This window comes from Corvus moneduloides, chromosome 7, assembly GCF_009650955.1.
Source record: "Corvus moneduloides isolate bCorMon1 chromosome 7, bCorMon1.pri, whole genome shotgun sequence".
Taxonomy (NCBI): Eukaryota; Metazoa; Chordata; class Aves; order Passeriformes; family Corvidae; genus Corvus; species Corvus moneduloides.
Genome location: NC_045482.1, coordinates 2,230,219 through 2,247,503, shown reverse-complemented (window position 1 = coordinate 2,247,503; position 17,285 = coordinate 2,230,219). Strand labels below are relative to the sequence as shown.

The window sequence follows — 17,285 nt, the reverse complement described above, 5'->3', positions numbered from 1 at the left end:
CCTGAGCTTTCTCTGCAAGAAACATCCTGCATTTCCCAGCACTATCCCTCTGCACAATTCCTTGGTCTCTGGCCTTTTTCTCTTCCGTGTTCCAGAAATTCTTGGGCTTGTCTTGTTGGGATGTGCAACCAACCCTACAGGGAAGCAGAGGCAGGGAGGACTATGGAGCCTGAGAACTGATTTGGGAATTTCAGACTGGCACAGCATGGGATGTTCCCATTTCCCAGGCATTTTTGCAAGTACCCCTGACGGTGCTGGGGGAAGGATGAAACCGTTTGACAACACATGCAGAGAATTCACCAGACCATCTGTTTGGACTGTCAGGATTTTCTGGGGGAAAACTGTTCAGGGTTTCATAGCAAAAAGCAGGAAATAGGCAGATATTCATCCAAAAGCTGAACCCCAAAGATGGCAGATAATTGCCAAGAGACACCCACAGCAGGGCTGGCACTGGACAAGGCACACGTGGCACCAGCAAAGCTCTGGGCTCTGAGAACAAACATCCCAGTATCTTCCCCTGGGCTTCTCCCAAATTCTCAGACCTCCCCTGTGAAATGATTAGTGCTCTGAACAAGCCCCAGATGGAAACAGGCTGGTTTCCTCTCCTCTTCAAGGTGGTGGTTTTGCTGTTTTATTTAGAACAAACCTCGTGGTTTGGACTCGGCTGCAGAATGAAACACGCACAGGAGGCTGGGGAGAGGACACGGGGCAGGAGGCAGAAGATGAGTGTGAAGAACGTCCCACTTTGCAGCCACAAAAATGGAAAAATTGGCCCTTCCAGCATCTGCAGAAGCCGGGGAAGGCTTAAAAACACCTTCCAGTGGGGCTGCTTCTGGCAGCCACCAGCTCAGCAGAGGGCTTCAGAGCCTGCAAACAGCCCCGGGTTCACCAGGAGCCACCTAAGCTGGTGTTTAGCTGGGACACTTTTTTTGGACAGAAAGCTGCAGATGTTGGGCTTGGGGACAGCAGGGTGGCTGGCCCAGCACTGTGCCTTCCTCAGGAGCCACCTGCTCCCAGCTCCCCTTGCTGACAGCCTGGGCTATGCCTCCGCAGTCAGACGAAACCTTGGAGCCCAGGAAGAGCTATTTCTGTCCGGGATTTGCACAGGGAATGTATTTTTAAAGTCTCTCCTCCCTGCCCGGCTGGCTCAGGACAGGGGCTGGGAGCCAGCAGCGGCTCCAGGGGCTGTGCAGCAGCTTAGGAATGGAGATGGATGGAGGGGTCCGAGCCCTGCAGGTGATCATGGGGGACACAGAGACCTGCACAGGACCATCCCATCCCAAACCTGCTCATGGATGCTTCAGGAGCATCCTCAGGTCCCCAAACCAGGCAGCTTCCGCCTCCCCTGCCACTGTTGTGGCACTGTCCCTTAATCTGCAGGACCTCCTCTCCCAACACAGCCACTCAGGGTGTAAATCAAAAAGGAATTCATGGGATTTGGGGGCTTTTATGTACTGCAGGGGAGAGGGGATTTTACAACACACTGCTGAATCACGGCACAGTGAGGATTTTGGAGGCAGAGCAGATGCTGGGAGCTGGGGGGAGATCTGCCCATCTCCAAGCACCGGGAAAGCTGGTCCCAGGATGTCTTGGACAGGCTGCCAACACTCACTTGGGAGAAGAGAAGGAGGATCTCCCCCTCCCTGCCTGCCCTGTGCTCCAGGGGGCTGCAGATGGAGCAGCAGAAGGAAACCACACAGCTACTGCTTGAACAGAGCAGCCCAAGCACAGCACAGACACGGGAACAGAGCCCTGCTGGAGCTCCCCAGGGAGCTCTGCAGGTGGAAAGCTCATCCCAAATTTTGCCTGTCCAACAGCTTCACTACCACAAAGCTACAAAAGGACCCGAGGATGCGTGAATGGGGGAGAAGTCACACAAGCTGAGAGGGGAAAAAAGTCTCATGGCAGGGGAAAAACTTAAAATGAAAAGAGGCAGGGTTAAGATACTCCCCGCGGCGGGAGGTGCCATGGCTGAAGTGCCCTGTACCATCCTGCTGGCCTGGGAGACAGGGGACACTGGATCCACAGTCAGTAGGGCAAGTCAGTCCCTGCTCAGCCAAGCTGGGGACAGGCCCCTGTTAGGGACCTGGCTGTGTGGAAAGCTTCCAAAGGGGCCAGAGGTTTCCACCTCTTAGGGAATGCAGCACAAGGCGTGGTGGGCCTGAAGAGCCCTCTGGGGTCCATCCCACAAGCCACTTCTTCACATGAAGGAGAAGTGCACCCAGAACCTAAAGGCCTTTAATCTGATTTATTAACTCACAGGGGGACTTCACCCCTGCCCCTGGAATGGTTATTCCCTTCATTTTATCACACTAAACAAAATAAAGAGAAAGCTGCTTTTTTTCCCCAGCCGGCATTAATGAGGTACTTTGCATGCAGCTGAAAATCATCATGAAACCCAAAAGGATCTCCCAGGTTTTAAATGTGGCATCCTGTTGTGCCTGCAAAGGAAGGAAGTGATTTATCCCTCAAGCTGGTAGTTGGGATGATTCGTCAGCATTTACTTTGTGCTGGGATGGGGATACTTGAGGTTTTGTTGTCATTTTATAGCTATTCCAAGCATTCTAAGAGGGCACAAAATAAACTGCCTAAAAATAACTGCCAGGGAATTATTAGCTGAAGTCGAGGTGGGAGCCAGCTGCCTGAAAGCAAAGCCTGTCTGGGGGCTTTTGGGGGCTCAGGAGATGCCTGGGGAGCAGAGGTACCACTGCACTGTGCTATTCCTCTTTCAAGTTCAGTATTTTATGAAGCACCTCCAACAGCCAATCCATCCCCAAAGGAGGGTAATTTACACCATTCAAAGACCCCACATAACAGCTCCTGTAAGACACAGAATATGGGATTAAAATGAAAATGCAAAATCAAGGTTTGTAGGGTGAAGCCCACTGCAGGGCAGTCCTGATTAGCCGGGTCACAAGGAGCTGGCTTTTTGCCACAAGGCATTGCTGTTAAAGGGTATTAATCACTAAATACACTGAAATAGGCTGCTCCAAGAAATTGGTCCAGGGTCTTTCTCTCCTTGCCTCAGCTTCCCACCTGTCTTAGCACAAGTTATGGTATGCCCTTGTTACCATACCTGTTATCAGAGGCTGCCAAGCACAATTCCAGGAATGGGACTTATCTTACATGTCCCTAGACTTGATTCTGCAGAGGACAGAATGACAAATACTTTTATTTCCCCACCAAAATTCACTCGCTAGGTAAAATAAAATCAAGAGCAGCTGAGAAGGGAGGAAGGAGAAAGGAAATCAAAAGCCAGGCACACTGAAATCCAACTGCTGCCACGAGCTGTTAGTTATAAAGATAATTATATCCTTGACGAATAGCGGGGTCTTTTGGAAAATAGTTCTTCTAGATTGAATTAATGGAGGAAAACCACAGGCTTTAGACAGGCACTGGCAATGTCTGTACAGCCCAGACTTCACCCATCCCGAGTTCACATCATCTCTGGCCCTGGCCACCATCAAATCCCTGCTCACAATGGCAGGGTGGAAGAAAGGAGGAGTCCCCACTGGATTCTGTGCACCCTGAACCCAGGGGCTGAAGGGAAGCAGCCACATCCCTCCTGCCTTCCCAGGGCGGATTGTGGTATCCAACATCCCCATCCCAACACCTTAACCCAGCGTTAGACCCGGGTTTAGAGTTATTTTTAAAACATCAACAAAGCACTGGAAGCCACAGATGTCGGCTCGGTCTCAAAGCCAGGCTGGTCCTGCTGCACAAAGCCAGGGAGGAACGAGCAGCCACCAGACTCCAGATCTCAGGAATGTGCTAAAGGGAAATGTACTCTCCTTCCACCCCCGGGACTATTTTCTCCTTCAGCTATTTCAGTTGATTGAGGCTAAAATAAGAGCAGGGAAAAGCAACACCAAGGTCAAAAGTGCCTGGCATTGGTTTGGAGACAACACACTGTGATCCCGCTGGTTCAGGTTTCAACGTGTGTTAAACACAGATGATCTGCTACATGGGACCATCAAACATTTTACTGAATTACCTTCAAGATTAAAAAATCACTGCCTGAGCAATCTAGCAGATTACCCATGAAGAAGCACATAACAAGTAAATATAAGAATTTGTTAGGGAGAAAACCAAAATAAATATCCCCACTGTCACGTTGGTGCACCCATCACAGGCTGCACGCAACAGCAGCTTCACTGAACACTTTTAATACAATGCTTCCAGACTAAAATCTGCTGTTGAGCCATGTCAATCACTGGAATAATTTATTTTCCTTTTCAACAGAGACTTTTCGATGTGGTTTTCCTTCCTTCCAGCTGAAGAGCACACAGAGATTTTGCACCTCTCTTCAACTCACCCACACACAGCGCTGCTGCTCTCCCAGCAAATGTTACCTAAAGGATACAGGGAAGCCCAGGGGGATCACCCTTGGCTGAAATCAGGGGTTTTTCACCCAAGCTGCTGCCTGCCTCCGCACTGGGGTGCTTCCCTGAGGTGTCAGGATGTGTTTTCAAATCCCCAAAAGCTCATGTTGTAGGAGCACAGAGACAAGGGACTGAAACCATGCAGCAGCTTCATTAGTGGATTTGATGATTAAAAGCAGCCAGCTCCGTAGGCAGCATTACGGCAGACAGGGACCAGCATTCCCTGGTCTTCACCCACCCACATAGGAACTGACCTGGTGAACCCCAGCCATGGCTGTATTTCAGAGGAGAAAAAGGCATTTAGCTATTTGAGCGAGCTGAAACGCTGCATTTCCCCTCCAATGGGCTTTTAATGCCCCTGTCCCTCCACCCCAGTGGTGTTTTCGGTCCTTGCTTGGCGCAGGGTCTGTGCTGGGAAGGGCTGTGATCACAATCGTGGTTTTGGAGCCCAAACCTGCCCCAGACAACAACAGAGCCAGACTTTACATCCAGTCAGGGAGGCAGAATGAACTTGCCAGAGCAGAGAAGTAACTCCAGATTTCCACCCGCGACTCTTCAAGACCTCCCTCAGCTCTGCCATAGCCCCAACATTGATTTCCAGCCCTGTGGAAATGTGAAGGATGCCAACCCCATCTTTAGCCATTATGAGGTCTCTAATTTCATTCCCTCCAGGTCATGGCACTTGTATTTTCACCACCTGCAGCCTCCCGGGTCAGCACAAACGGGAGGTTATGGCGCCGGTGCTTCACGGCTCTTAAATTCAGCATCATTTCAGAGTTAATAAATGCAATCCTATTTCTCACAGCCAAGAGGCTTCCTGACCAGACCACACAGCCTTCAACCAGCCCACCAAAACCCATGTGCCACTGGTTTCTGCAGGAATACAGCTGGCACGTATGGGAGCAGCACAAGAAACTACAGAGTGGAGGCAATGTTGTTGTCCCTATCCACATGCTTTTCTTTTAATGCATAGGAATTTTCGAGTCCTCTCCATGCCAGAGATGCTCTGCAAGGGAGGAGGAATGCTTTGCTTTATTGTCAGGGATTTCTAACAGGGCACACTCTAAATACTGAGGAGGATTTTCCCAGAGAGGCTGCAGCCTTGAATTCGACTTTAGAGGAAGCTTTAGCTTTTTATAAAGGAGGCACTCAAACTGAAACCACTGGCAGGCATTACCGAGTGTTTTTTGGGCTGAGAAAAGACACAGAGGACTTTTAATTCCTGATTTCCAGGAGAGGTCATAAACAGTGCCCAAAAGTTTTGTTTTTAAGAAAGCATCCTTTTCTGTAGACTGTGCAAACACAATGCTGCACAGCACAGACAGAAGATGCAGGGAATCAAGGAGATATTAATGTTTTACTGACATTATTTGCAATTGCCTCTTATCTCTTGCAGCAATACAGTTATCTAAACCCAAAAGGAATCCAAGCAGCCCAGCACTGCCCTTAAACACCAAAATACAGCACAGAGCTCTGGGTGGTGCCAATCATCACTGCCCCAGCAACAGCGAGAGCCTGGCTCATCCCCTCCTCCCTGAGAAGCCTCTGCAGGAAGCTGCAGCTAAAAACCAGAAAAAGCCTCATTTTACCTTAATGGAAGTGGTTACCTTGGGGTACAGCTGGATCCCTGGCCTGCTGAATGAGACTGGGGGTTTTAGGATGGCTGATTCCCTGACCACCCCTGCTTTTTAAAGACTGCAGTGAGTTGTGAAGTTACTTAAAGCTTGAGCTTTAAGAGAAAAATTTTTCTTTTAAACCCTTTCCTTTAAAAAAAAAACCCACCTCACTTTAAAACACCTGCATCAGTGGATCACTGATGCTCAGAAGCATCAGTGACCTCAAAATTCAAGACTCCACCGTGATTTCTGGGCACTCAGTTGCCACTTGCAATTTCAGTGCAGCCCTGACTGTGTGCAGGGCTGTAAAAGCTGAAAGGCATAAAAAGAGGGGGTCTTTTTGTTAAATGTGCTCAAGATAAAAAATCCTAGGAAGAGAATGTGGTGAAAAACACATCCACGGCACCAAGAGTAGCCACCATTGGGTAACTGGCTCACACAAGAGGCAGCATCCTGCTGCTTCCAAGCCCACTGGAGATGGAAAGCAGCAGCCTGGAATACCTGGATACTTTTAAAAGTTACAGCTCCCCAACCAAGAGAAGAGAGGATCAGAAAAAGGAGACAAGGGCTGGGAAAACAGAGCAGAGAGAAATCCTAGCTAGCAGGAGTTAGTGCTCCCTGCACAGGCTTCTGCAGCCAGGGACGTGCAGCCTTCCCCTGCAACCCAGCAGGAGAATGTGCCTCGTCCAAGGGCACAGCCTGCTCCTGCCCCTGCACAGCTGAGGAGTAGTAAATAGTTAATTACATGGTACAGATAAGCACATTATGTGCAGCATGGCTCAATGCATTATGCACCAGGGCTCGGGGGAGAAAATCAGCACAGGGGAAGGAAGGGAGAGGAGGAGAAATTTGTGCTTCCTCAAGGAGCACTTGGATTTTGTGGAAGATCAGCGTTAGGATGAGGGTGAGCGGTTTCCCTTTGGAGTACCTTAAATAAACACATTTCTACATAGCACCAACATCCCTCAGAGCTTTTGCTGTGGATTCACAGGTGACAAATACGGCACAAATCTCTACCTGTTGCACTGAAATGCCAGGAGCGGCAAAGAAACCGAGGCACGCTGCATCCCACGGAAACGACCACACAACGCAAGCATTTCCAACCCCATCACCGGTACACCGCAGAACATCCCACCTCAGCTTGGAAAAGCCTGTTTGAAGGGGCACGTCTGGCTGTCTCCTCTTCCTGCGGCTCAGGAATGGGAAGACAGAGACGCCAGGGCAGTAATTAAGCATTTGCAACAAAAGGCACGGACGGCAAGCAGAACGAGCACGCCTCACCTAGGCAAGCAGGGAATCCCACACAGAGCAGGCTGCGTCCCACAGCATCACCACCTCGCTGCTCCTGAGGCCAAGTGCGATGTTTTACTGTGTCCCAGTGCCCTGGAATCATTTCTCCTTTTGATTCCCTACTGCTGTGTCGCCAGCGAAGCCAAGCTGGAGCCTCGCCGGGTCTCAGGGAGAGCGGTGAAGCCGCGGAGGAGGCGGCCGGGGCTGCGCGCCCGTGCCCAGCACAGAGGGGAATCCCGGGGAGCCTCGCCCGCCGCCCCACCGGCTCCGGGGAAGTTGTGTCGCGGCGGCCGCACTTACCCAGGACGAAGCAGAGGAAGCGCCGCGGGAGCAGGGCCATGGCCCCGCGGCAGGAGCGGCTCCGCTCCCGGGGCCGGGCGGGCTCCGCGCCCGCGGCGCTGCGCGAGGGGCGGGCCCGGGGCGGGCGTGGCCCCGCCCGGCTCCTGCTCCGCTCCCGCCCGGCTCCTGCTCCGCTCCCGCCCGGCTCCCCCGGCGGCAGCGCGGGGCAGAGGAGGGGGAAGCGCCGCGGAGCCCAGGATCTCCTTATCGCCATCTCGTCACCGCAGCCCAGAGCCGCGGCAAAGGGAGCAAACAGCTCCAAAGGAAAGCACGGAGAAGTCCTTCCTCACGCGCTTTCCTTAGCCCCGCTTCTATCTCCTCCGAGGGAATTTCTCCCTAGCTAAAAAATCCTGCCTTCCCCTTTCTAGTGTTGAACATACACATGCAACGCACTTTTAAGGAGAAAAGAAATGTTTTGTGGTTTTCACTTTTTATTTTTTAACCGAGTGTAACATCGTTCCCGAGTTCCTACAGCTCCACCTGCAGCTCGTTCCCGAGCTGTGCCGGAGCAGCAGAGCCTGCCCGGGCCCCTCAGGTGCTCTGCATCAGGACACGCCCGTGAGAGCAGGAGAGGACTCCGCCTGCAGCGAGGGCACTGCCCCACAAATCGGTTCTCTCGCACTTGAAGTCAGCTCTCCCTTTCAAAAGGAGATCAATAAAACAGAAAATGTGAACGAACACCACAGTGTGCTAACTCGAGTCCTTCACATCGTGCACACTTTGCTTTCCCAAGAGGAAAAGAACAGCTCGAAGGCCAGAGAGCCAGTTCTTCCTAAACGATTAACACCTTGCAGAAGTGTTAATAGTTTGGAAAGAACTACAGAGCCAAAGTCGGGGAACGGAAACAACAACAGCTGTTGGTAAGCAGAGCAAAGACGTGGCAGAGCAAAGCCTGGGGCTGCTTTCATGCTTTCCCTCACAGTCCAGGAGGACACCAAAGCTGAGGCCTCACCTGCAGCACCAGGACCAAGGGCACAGCACAAAGCCAGGGCTCTGACAGCAGCTCTGCCACGAGGTCTGAAAACAGCACAACATTGGCCCAACCTTTTTGAAGAACAAATTTTAACCTTTGCTGACAGTAAACAAGGCTGCTCTTTCCAGCACCAATTGCAGCAGGATCTAGAAAGAAGTACAACAAAGAGACTCAGTTAGTGGAGCTGAGCTTTGAACAGAATCTCCTTCTCTTAAATGTATTACATACTTGTTCCTTACTGTGGAAAGATGAGGATTCTTTTTCTCCCCATTACTTACTAATGACTTGGCTATTTCACACCTCCCTCATGATGGAAGTAAAAATTATTCTAAGTCATCATCTCCCTCACAAAGCAACAGGAAAAAAATACTGTAATAGGAACACTCAGGACTGCAGAGCCCACACACCATTTAAAAACCAAATCATCACTCCATAAGGAAAGCACAACACATTTCGAGGCTGTTAAAACCTTACTGACTGAAAATGCCTCCAAGCGTAAGATTTTATTTTTGGGGGGATGAGTTTCTGTTCCTATCTGTGGTCCTGTGAAAGTCAGACAGTTGATTAATATGAAGACTTTTCCTTTTTGGAGCAAACCTGGTAGTGGGCACTGCTAGGAGGTACCTAAAGCAAGCCGAGCACCAAGCTGAGTACTGAGCTGAGCAGACCAAAACAAGGATGGATAGACAGACACATCCCTGGAGTTCTGGGCTGTGGTTTCAGCATGTTCAGCTTGCTGCAGACTCCTGCAGTGCCACACGATCGTGCACAGAGATCAGTGTGAGAACACTACAAGACAATCTGATTCTGTCTGATTTCTAGTCCAGAGCTGGCCCTCAGACACCAGACAGAAATCATCCATGTTTGGAACCAGAACTGAGCCCGTGCTGGGATTTCTTTACGGAAGGCTACACAAGGCCTGGCCGTTAGGTGTCAGCTTTGTACCAAACATGTGCCAACGCCCTCCACCAAGTCCATCAGTGAAGCAGTTCAGTAATTAACCAGCACACCAAGTCTTGGACAGTGCACAGAGCCAACCCTTTTACAGCTCCCAGTCCTTAGAAATCAGTGCTCCAGCGGATTCACCCTGGTACCTCCTGCAGGGCTTTAGGCTAAGTTAACCTACTCAGGCTATAGAGCTACACAAACTCAGGTGGGTTTATTCCCCTGCAGGCTGGAATCTCACCTTTTTCATTGCTTCTCCTGCCTACAACAGTGCATCCATTTCCTCAGAATGGCAGAGGCCTCTTCCTCAATAGAACTGATGGCCATGCCACTCAGGACACCTTTGTGGTTTTTCCTCACCTCCTGCACAGCGTCCACAATTCTCTCTCTGTGGGAATTCAAGAAATAACTGTTTACTACATCACATTTTGTGCAACACATTTAGCACTTAGTTACCATGGATATTGGCTCCATAAAAAGAAATCCAAATACCTCACCTGTTAAACTCTGGATACCTTTCTTGAAGCCTCTTGATTAACTTGGTAAAGCTGCTCAAGTTCAGTGCATAAGGAGAAACAAATACACCACCTGAATTAATACAGGGACAAATGGAATCTTCTCCAGGATCCTAGAATTGCATCAAAATAAGGACAAAATGAAGGGGTTAAGTGTTGCACTCGTAACACAACATCTCTTTCCTACTAATAAGATCCTAGTCCCACAGAATGGTTTGGGTTGGAAGGCACCTTAAAGCTCATCTTATTCCTGCTACTTAAAATTAGATCCAATTACCATTTCCCAAAGGACCAGCATGTTTAAAGGGAAATCCCCAAAGACAGCAAAATCTGTATGGTTTATGAGAGCAACACCAGCAATTGCTAAATTGCCCTTTACTCTCCAAGGCCCAAGATGAGCCAATACAAAACGCTCTGTTTGTATATAGAGGTTTCTTAGATTTATGCTAAAAAATCCCAGAGTTTCTTTCCCATCCACTACCCCAATATCTTTCCTGTATAAAACCACATGACATTTATGTTAAAAAAAAAAAAAAAAGGTGTTACAAGGTGAAAAATCTAGTGCAAATGGGTAAATTCCAAACTGTCCCAGGATTAAAAAAAAAACCAAAACAACCAGGTGGAGTATCACAGTTTGATGCAGGGGCAAAAGAATGGTGTTTTCACTCTTCTGCCACATGCCAGAAATTTATTACCAATACATAAAACACATTTTCCTATCCTAACATAATTTTCTATGTATTAAATGTTATGAGACAAGAAGATTCAAGGCTCTTAGCCTGCCGTACAAAGGAGTGTTAGTAATAATTACTCACATTTTGACTATCTCCAAGCAAAGAACGTGCCAACTCTTGACTTCAGATCAGGGCACTTAGTAGTAAATGTAGAGTATGAAAGAAGCCTTAAAGAGAAAAGGCATTCGTACTACAAATTAAGAACAGACCTACCTCAGACACTGAGTGTTTTGGGCCATCAACATGAACAGAAGAACGTTTATTCCCACTGTCCACTGTCTTGACTTCTAATAATAAAGGTAAGAAAGCAAAGAGTTACTAACTCTTCTTGAGCTAACATCTTCTCTGTAGATTTTGGAAAGCCTAGAGAGAAAACCTTAAAAGAAACTAAGGGAAAGAAGAGAATCTTGTAACAGCAAACGAGTGTCCTGAGAAGCACAACAGTTCAGTTTGGGAAATCTCTTTTCCCTGAGTGTTTCCTGAGATTTGAAGAGGCAGAGGAAGAGCTCTGAAGTAACAGGTACCAGTGCTGAAGGCTGGTACAGAAAGGCCCCCAAGCTCTCTGCCTTCAGCACGCTGGGCCTTCTCACCAGACCCATCACTGTGACCCAAGTCTCCAAACACAAACCATTTCCATTTAACTCTCAAGAGTCCAGCACGGGAAGGAAGCAGAAAGAGGAGGAGGAGGAGAAAAAAAGGAAGATTTCCACCTATGTGATTAGCTGGGAATTTACCAATTAGAGTTTAAGCACTGGAGGTGAAGTTTTCAAGGAAAAACATGGATGGATGAAAACAGCTGAGTATCTACAAGGATTCACTGCTAGTGAATGAGAAAGTAAGTCTGAAAACCAGCTGGCTTTTTTTCCAAGTTTACTTGGAAACAAGGAATGGACTACTCCAATAATAAACACCATTATTTGGTGTATCAGCTTAAACCACACGACTTTACCTCTTGAATCAATTGAGTCTTGTTTTCCTGGTTGCTTTTTCGTTTCTTTGCACATTACTGAAATATCTGCCACTGACAAGTCTTCCTTTGCATCAGACCAGTACTCACTCCCTTCCTCATCTTTCACACAGCCTTGGCAGTTGGGATAAAATTCCGTGTGTTAAAATTCAAACCATGGTATGATGCTACATAAATGAGTACCCAATTTCTGTGCTGAAGAGGATTACAGCTACCTACATCTCTTAGAACTACATTTCAAAGAGGTGATACTTACTAGTTTGGAATTCTAATTTAAATAGAATTTTTTAAAAGATGTTAGTATAGAACTCTCTATTATTACTTATCAATAAATTTTGATAGCTCATATATAAGGATTCCATCACAGAAAAGACAGCTGTGTTACCATATATATGTTTTACACAGGGTTTGTCTTCTCACCCCCAAAACTTAGCTCACAAATAAGAGATTATTTTTACTAGAAGCAGATCACTCACCACGTTCCAGAGCCTGAGCTTTAGGCTGTTCTTCCCATGTCTCAGGGGAAGCACTTGGCTGATCACCATCATTCTGTGACTTGTCCTAAAAACACCATTCAGTTACATCACAGCACTCCCACCTGATTGTAAGTTATTTTTCAGAATATCAGCCCATGAAGCAGGTGAATTTAATGAAGTTAACCTGCTGATCAACTTCAAGAACCCCCAAGTTGTTTTATTTTGAAAGGGCAATTAAAACTGTGTAAATATGAGCTGCATTTGCCATTAGTGGCAGAGGATCCCAGGCTGAGAGCCCTGAAGACTCTGATCACATTTGCAGGTACCTAAAAGGAGAAAATGCTCCTTGACATTAACACCTCAAAACTCACCAGTGAAGAATTCCCCATCATATTGACAGAAATCCCCTTTTCTTGCACTTTTGATTCTTCAAAGTCAGCTTTCCCTTCACCTGAAAGATCACTAAAACACATCCAAGAATTTCATACCAAATATTGTACAACAATTCTAAGTTCTACAGTAGCTTAAATATTTCCAAAAGCTCACAGTGAAATAACCATACTTAATAAACCTTGGCTTTTAAAATTATGTCTCAATAGCTTTCTGTGTGATGTTCTGATGCATTCCTTACAATCTGAAATATTTGTGCAACTTTTACTCATTATTTACAAAACAAAAACTAATTGCCTTTACTTTGTCTTGGTTAACTTTATTCATGCTTAACAAGAAATTTCAAACAGTCTCTAGCAGTTTACCCAGCTCAGTAAAAACTAACTGCCAAATTTGTTTTTATCTCCACTTACAGAAAGTCACTGCACATGCTTCCTGAGCATGTGGTATCATGGATCTGCCTGAAATACTAAGTTATTTTTCTATCATTCTTCATAGCTGAATGATAATCTAAGCAGAACAGCTTAATATTATCTCTTAATATTATCTATATGCTTAATATTATCTCTGCTGGCAGCAAAGTCTTTTTGGGTTTTTGTGGTTTGGGGTTTTTTTTTTTGGTTGGTTTTTAAGACAGATACCATTGTTATGACTGGAGACAAAGATTTTTAGTAGTGAAAGCAGGGAACCAGGAAAACGACCTGCACGTCGAAAACTTTTGCTATGAAGATAGTAAAGACACTCCCTAGTTTGCATACTAGAACACTACAGAGGAAAAATGCCCTTAAAATAAAATCATTGTACCCACAGGGCAATACTCATCTTTCAACTAAACAGCCTGGAACAACAAGATACATCCTGAAATAAAGAACTTCTAAGTTTAACATCTTATAAACTCATTCCTCATTTAACTTAGTAAGTACAACAACAAATGAAAGCTACTTACTCAGAGTAAAGGCTCTTTCTGAAAAACTGTCAAAAAAAAGGAGAAAGATGTACCTGAATTTTGTGAAGGTAACAATTTATATTTAAAAACATGAAACAATTAAGAAATTACCTTGGAGGGGGCATACAGGGAAGAGACTGGGGGAAACTTCAGCTCAACTGACAGTGGTGGAAGTTCATTTAAAGGTATGCCCATATTTATTTCCATTCTCATATTGCTGTAATTATTGTCCAGCTCATCCAAAACCAACAGGAGAGATGAATGTAACTCAGTCTTTTCCTCACATCTAAAATATGGGTAAGAGAACAACATCAACGTAGACAGACATTTCATTGATTTTACTGCTTCTGGAAATGCCCAAGGATTCTACAAGGTTTAAAGATTCCTCTATGTTATACCACAACACGAATTAACAACTATACTGTGCATCACTTGGGTTTCATTCCTGGGAAAAAAAAGCTGGATTTTGGGACTGTGAATGCCACAAAAAAAAAATATTAAGGCTGGAAGTAAGACTTGGAGGTCCTCTTGGGGACCACTAATTATAAACACTCCTAGAAGCTACAGATAGAATCTACCAGTACCATTTAGCATTTTTTGCCTGATAACCAGTTATCCATTTAATTTAAAAGGACATTAAAGTACGTGCCTCCCAAAATATGTGTTTTCCTCCAAAGCTAGCTCATAAACCTTCCAGCAGTGCTGGTAGCACATCTCATAATGGACGGCCAGGAGCTGCAGCTCTGCTTCAGTCGCTCTCTGCAGGATGTGTTGACAGCAGCTTGAAGCAGAATTCTTCCTGGTTTGCTTGTTGGGATGTTCTGGCCTTTAAAATAATAACAACAATAACAGAATATTGATTCCAGGATTTTAAGATTTTGTTTACGTTCATGGTGTTTTATTGTGAAGCAAGGAGCTTGCCAGAAGCCATTTCTGGTATTATCTAAGGAAAATCCTATTTAGCCTACAATAACAATTTACAGCAGCATTACAGTCAGTTTTACTTGAGACAGGGGAACTGCACAAGCACCATAATAATTTCTATCAAAAAAGTGAAGCCTTAAGAACAAAAAGAAACTTAGCAACACTGTGCATCTGCAAATGCACTTTTTTTGTTTTCACAGCCATTGAATAATTTAGGTTGGAAAGGATCTCTGGAGGTCTGCAACTGCAGAACGAGGCTGGTTTGGTCTTTGTTCAACTTCAGGAGGTCTTCAGCTGACTCTTCTCACCTGTCCAGGTCCCTGCAGCAGAAACTGCAGCCCATCAAGCTTTTAATACCATCAATTTCGCCAAGCCACAGACAACCTTTCCATCATAAAAAAACCCCTCTTATCCAGAATCTCAAATTCCAAACTAAGAACAACTCCTGACCCACCTGTTGGTGCCTGCCTTCCAGTCACGGATAAACAGATGATCTTTTGATTCCTGCTTTTCCAAAAAAAAAAGTAAAAAGTTACAGATTAACAACCATGCAGACAAGTTAAAGTTAAAAGGAGTTCTATCAAACAGGTTTGGTGGCCCCTGTTTTGTTCCAATTACCTGAATGTGCGAGCTCTGAGCTCTGAAGGACTGTTTTGTCTTGGAAGCAGCATCCACGAAGGTTTGACCCAGCCATCCCAGGGGCTGAGTTTTGTTCATCATCGTTACTTCTGTGTTAACTGCTCTGGAGCAGAGACAAACCTGGGCACTGCTGCTTCTGCTCACTGGGGAGCCAGCTCTGCCACCAGAGCCGGCCTGCACAACCACAGAGACACTGGGAACACTCTTCAGGCCCTCACGATGCTCCGGCTTCCCAGCGCTGCAGCTTCCACCAGGGGATTTCCCTGCAGCTTCCATGCCAGCATCAGGATTCTTGCTAGGGAGGATTTCAGAGACTGGGAACTGGCTTTCAGCATCCTCTGCAGTGCTGTCAACACCGCGTGTGTGCACCGCAGGTTTTTCACAGCTGCTGAAATCGGAGGACTCTGCATGTTTGTCAAGTTGGGCCTTTTCCCTGTGTAGCAGGAAAGGAATGTCTGGCTCCACTGCCACGCTGTGGATGGGTCTGTCGCTCTTTCCAGACTCTTCTTCCCTCGCAGTGATTTGGAGTGGCACCTTGTCACCCATCAGTGGCATGTCCTTCACCTCTCCAATCTCCCTCTGCTCAGAAAACTCACTCGAGTTATTCTCATCCTCCTCATACTCCTCGTGAGCACTGAGATACTCCAGCTGGGAGTCTTCAACTAAATCTTCATCCAGATAGGAGGTCTGAGTGAAGCAACTCCTTTTGCTGCCCTTTTCCACTTCCATGGCACCAACACGCTCTCCTCCTCCTCCTCCTCAGAAGGAATCCACACAATTCACTTCCACTGCAACCTCTCAAAGTTGCTGGTTTGGCTCGTCCTACCTTAACAAAAATTAAGAGAAGCTCAAGATGCTCTATGGTATACAAAAGGACCAAAAAATACATTAAATTAACCATCCTTTTTTCACCTACTGCATGGTACTGGAGCAGTTAGGAATTCTACAGCACATTCCTAAAGAAATCCCAAGAGCTCATTTATCCCTGTTGATACACAGTCAGCTGTTTACATCATACAGTACACAAAGTGGTCAAATAAAGGTTACTTAGGTCAAGGAAGAGGTGAACTTCGAGCTCTGTGCCTCCCAAAAAACTAAAAACCCCTTAGGTGTTGGAAATTAAAGTATATTCCTCTTAATTCTGGGGAAGCAAGAAAAAACTGTTACCAAGGGCAAAACCCTAAGAAAACCTGAGAATCTTTACAACCAGAAAGTCGTAAAGGAACACAAGAAGGTCATTTAGCAATAGAAGGAATCTGGACAATTCACCAGACCAAAGCAGTACACCTGCTCTGAACTTACAGCAAACCCAGTTTAGTAACAAACACCAACAAAAAGCAAAGAAGTGTGTAGGGATGGAAGATGCTCTTTGTGAAGCTTGTTTCTTAGGAATACTGTCAATTCTCCTCTGCCTTCCCTCAGAAGCTTCTAACGAATAAAGGAATACATAAAATCATTACCCGTATTTCTCAATTACGTCTGCTTTCCAAACTACTTAAATAACACATCCCAACTTTAGTCACTGTCTCTGACAGCCCTTCCCCGGGGGAACACTAAGGATTAATATTCGAATGTTCAAATATTCAAACCTTCCACTATCCCAGGTTGCTCCAAGCTCCATCCAACCTGGTCTTGAACATTTCCAAGGTTTAGTTATACCCTTCTACAATCATTTTTGCCTCAAAAACGTTGTCTTTTTTTACTACGTTGAATTTACCTTCACCCCCTAATTGAAGCTTTGAGCAGCTCCGTGGAATTAAAAGTCGAACGCTGCCAAAGCACATCCCAGATGCCTGTACAAAATCTCATCACTATTATCACAGAGAAGTGGCTTTTCTCCCTCACTTTTCCCTTGAGAACAAAAACCTCCACGTCCCAGGTAAGTTACAACAACCTTCCTGTCGCTACTTGTGACACAACCAAACGCTGAACCACAGCCGAGCCCGTCCCCGCTGCAGCGCTGGCTGAGAGCGGGGGAGCCTTCAGGGCAGCCCAGTGCTCCCGCTCGCCCAGGGGGAGCCCTCAGGCGGGGGAACGACGTCTCACCGCAGCTCCAGGGCAGGCTGAGGCACGGCCCGGCTGCCCGGACGAAGCTCCCGGCCCCGCTAGCGCAGCCCCGGGCCCGCGCCGCGCCCGCTCCCGTGACCGA

At 46.7% G+C, this 17,285-nt stretch overlaps 2 protein-coding genes across 7 annotated transcripts in view; both read right to left on the bottom strand.

Annotated features, from left to right (window-relative positions):
* The window catches only part of RAMP1 (receptor activity modifying protein 1), a 20,382-nt gene extending 12,692 nt beyond the window's left edge, over positions 1-7,690 (bottom strand). Inside the window, exons 1-2 of one of the 2 annotated variants that reach the window (XM_032114462.1) lie at positions 7,589-7,690; positions 7,280-7,381 (exon numbers count right to left, since the gene is read on the bottom strand). In XM_032114462.1, coding sequence (XP_031970353.1) covers positions 7,280-7,381; positions 7,589-7,628 — 142 coding nt within the window. In that variant the 5' untranslated portion in view covers positions 7,629-7,690. The remainder of the gene's footprint in view (positions 1-7,279; positions 7,382-7,588) is intronic. The other variant, XM_032114463.1, reaches the window with a different exon arrangement.
* The window catches only part of RBM44 (RNA binding motif protein 44), a 21,275-nt gene extending 3,990 nt beyond the window's left edge, over positions 1-17,285 (bottom strand). The window contains exons 1-13 of one of the 5 annotated variants that reach the window (XR_004241246.1): positions 17,183-17,285; positions 15,116-15,962; positions 14,952-15,004; positions 14,223-14,399; positions 13,685-13,859; positions 13,574-13,599; positions 12,609-12,699; positions 12,238-12,322; positions 11,744-11,875; positions 11,008-11,081; positions 10,043-10,173; positions 9,787-9,933; positions 8,640-8,746 (exon numbers count right to left, since the gene is read on the bottom strand). Coding sequence is in view for 1 of the 5 variants with exons in the window: in XM_032114459.1 (XP_031970350.1) it covers positions 9,792-9,933; positions 10,043-10,173; positions 11,008-11,081; positions 11,744-11,875; positions 12,238-12,322; positions 12,609-12,699; positions 13,574-13,599; positions 13,685-13,859; positions 14,223-14,399; positions 14,952-15,004; positions 15,116-15,865 (1,836 nt within the window). In the remaining 4 variants the exon portion in view is untranslated. Of the gene's footprint in view, positions 1-8,038; positions 8,747-9,786; positions 9,934-10,042; positions 10,174-11,007; positions 11,082-11,743; positions 11,876-12,237; positions 12,323-12,608; positions 12,700-13,573; positions 13,600-13,684; positions 13,860-14,222; positions 14,400-14,951; positions 15,005-15,115; positions 15,963-17,182 lie in introns of those variants that run through there. The other 4 variants (XR_004241245.1, XR_004241247.1, XM_032114459.1 and 1 more) reach the window with 4 other exon arrangements.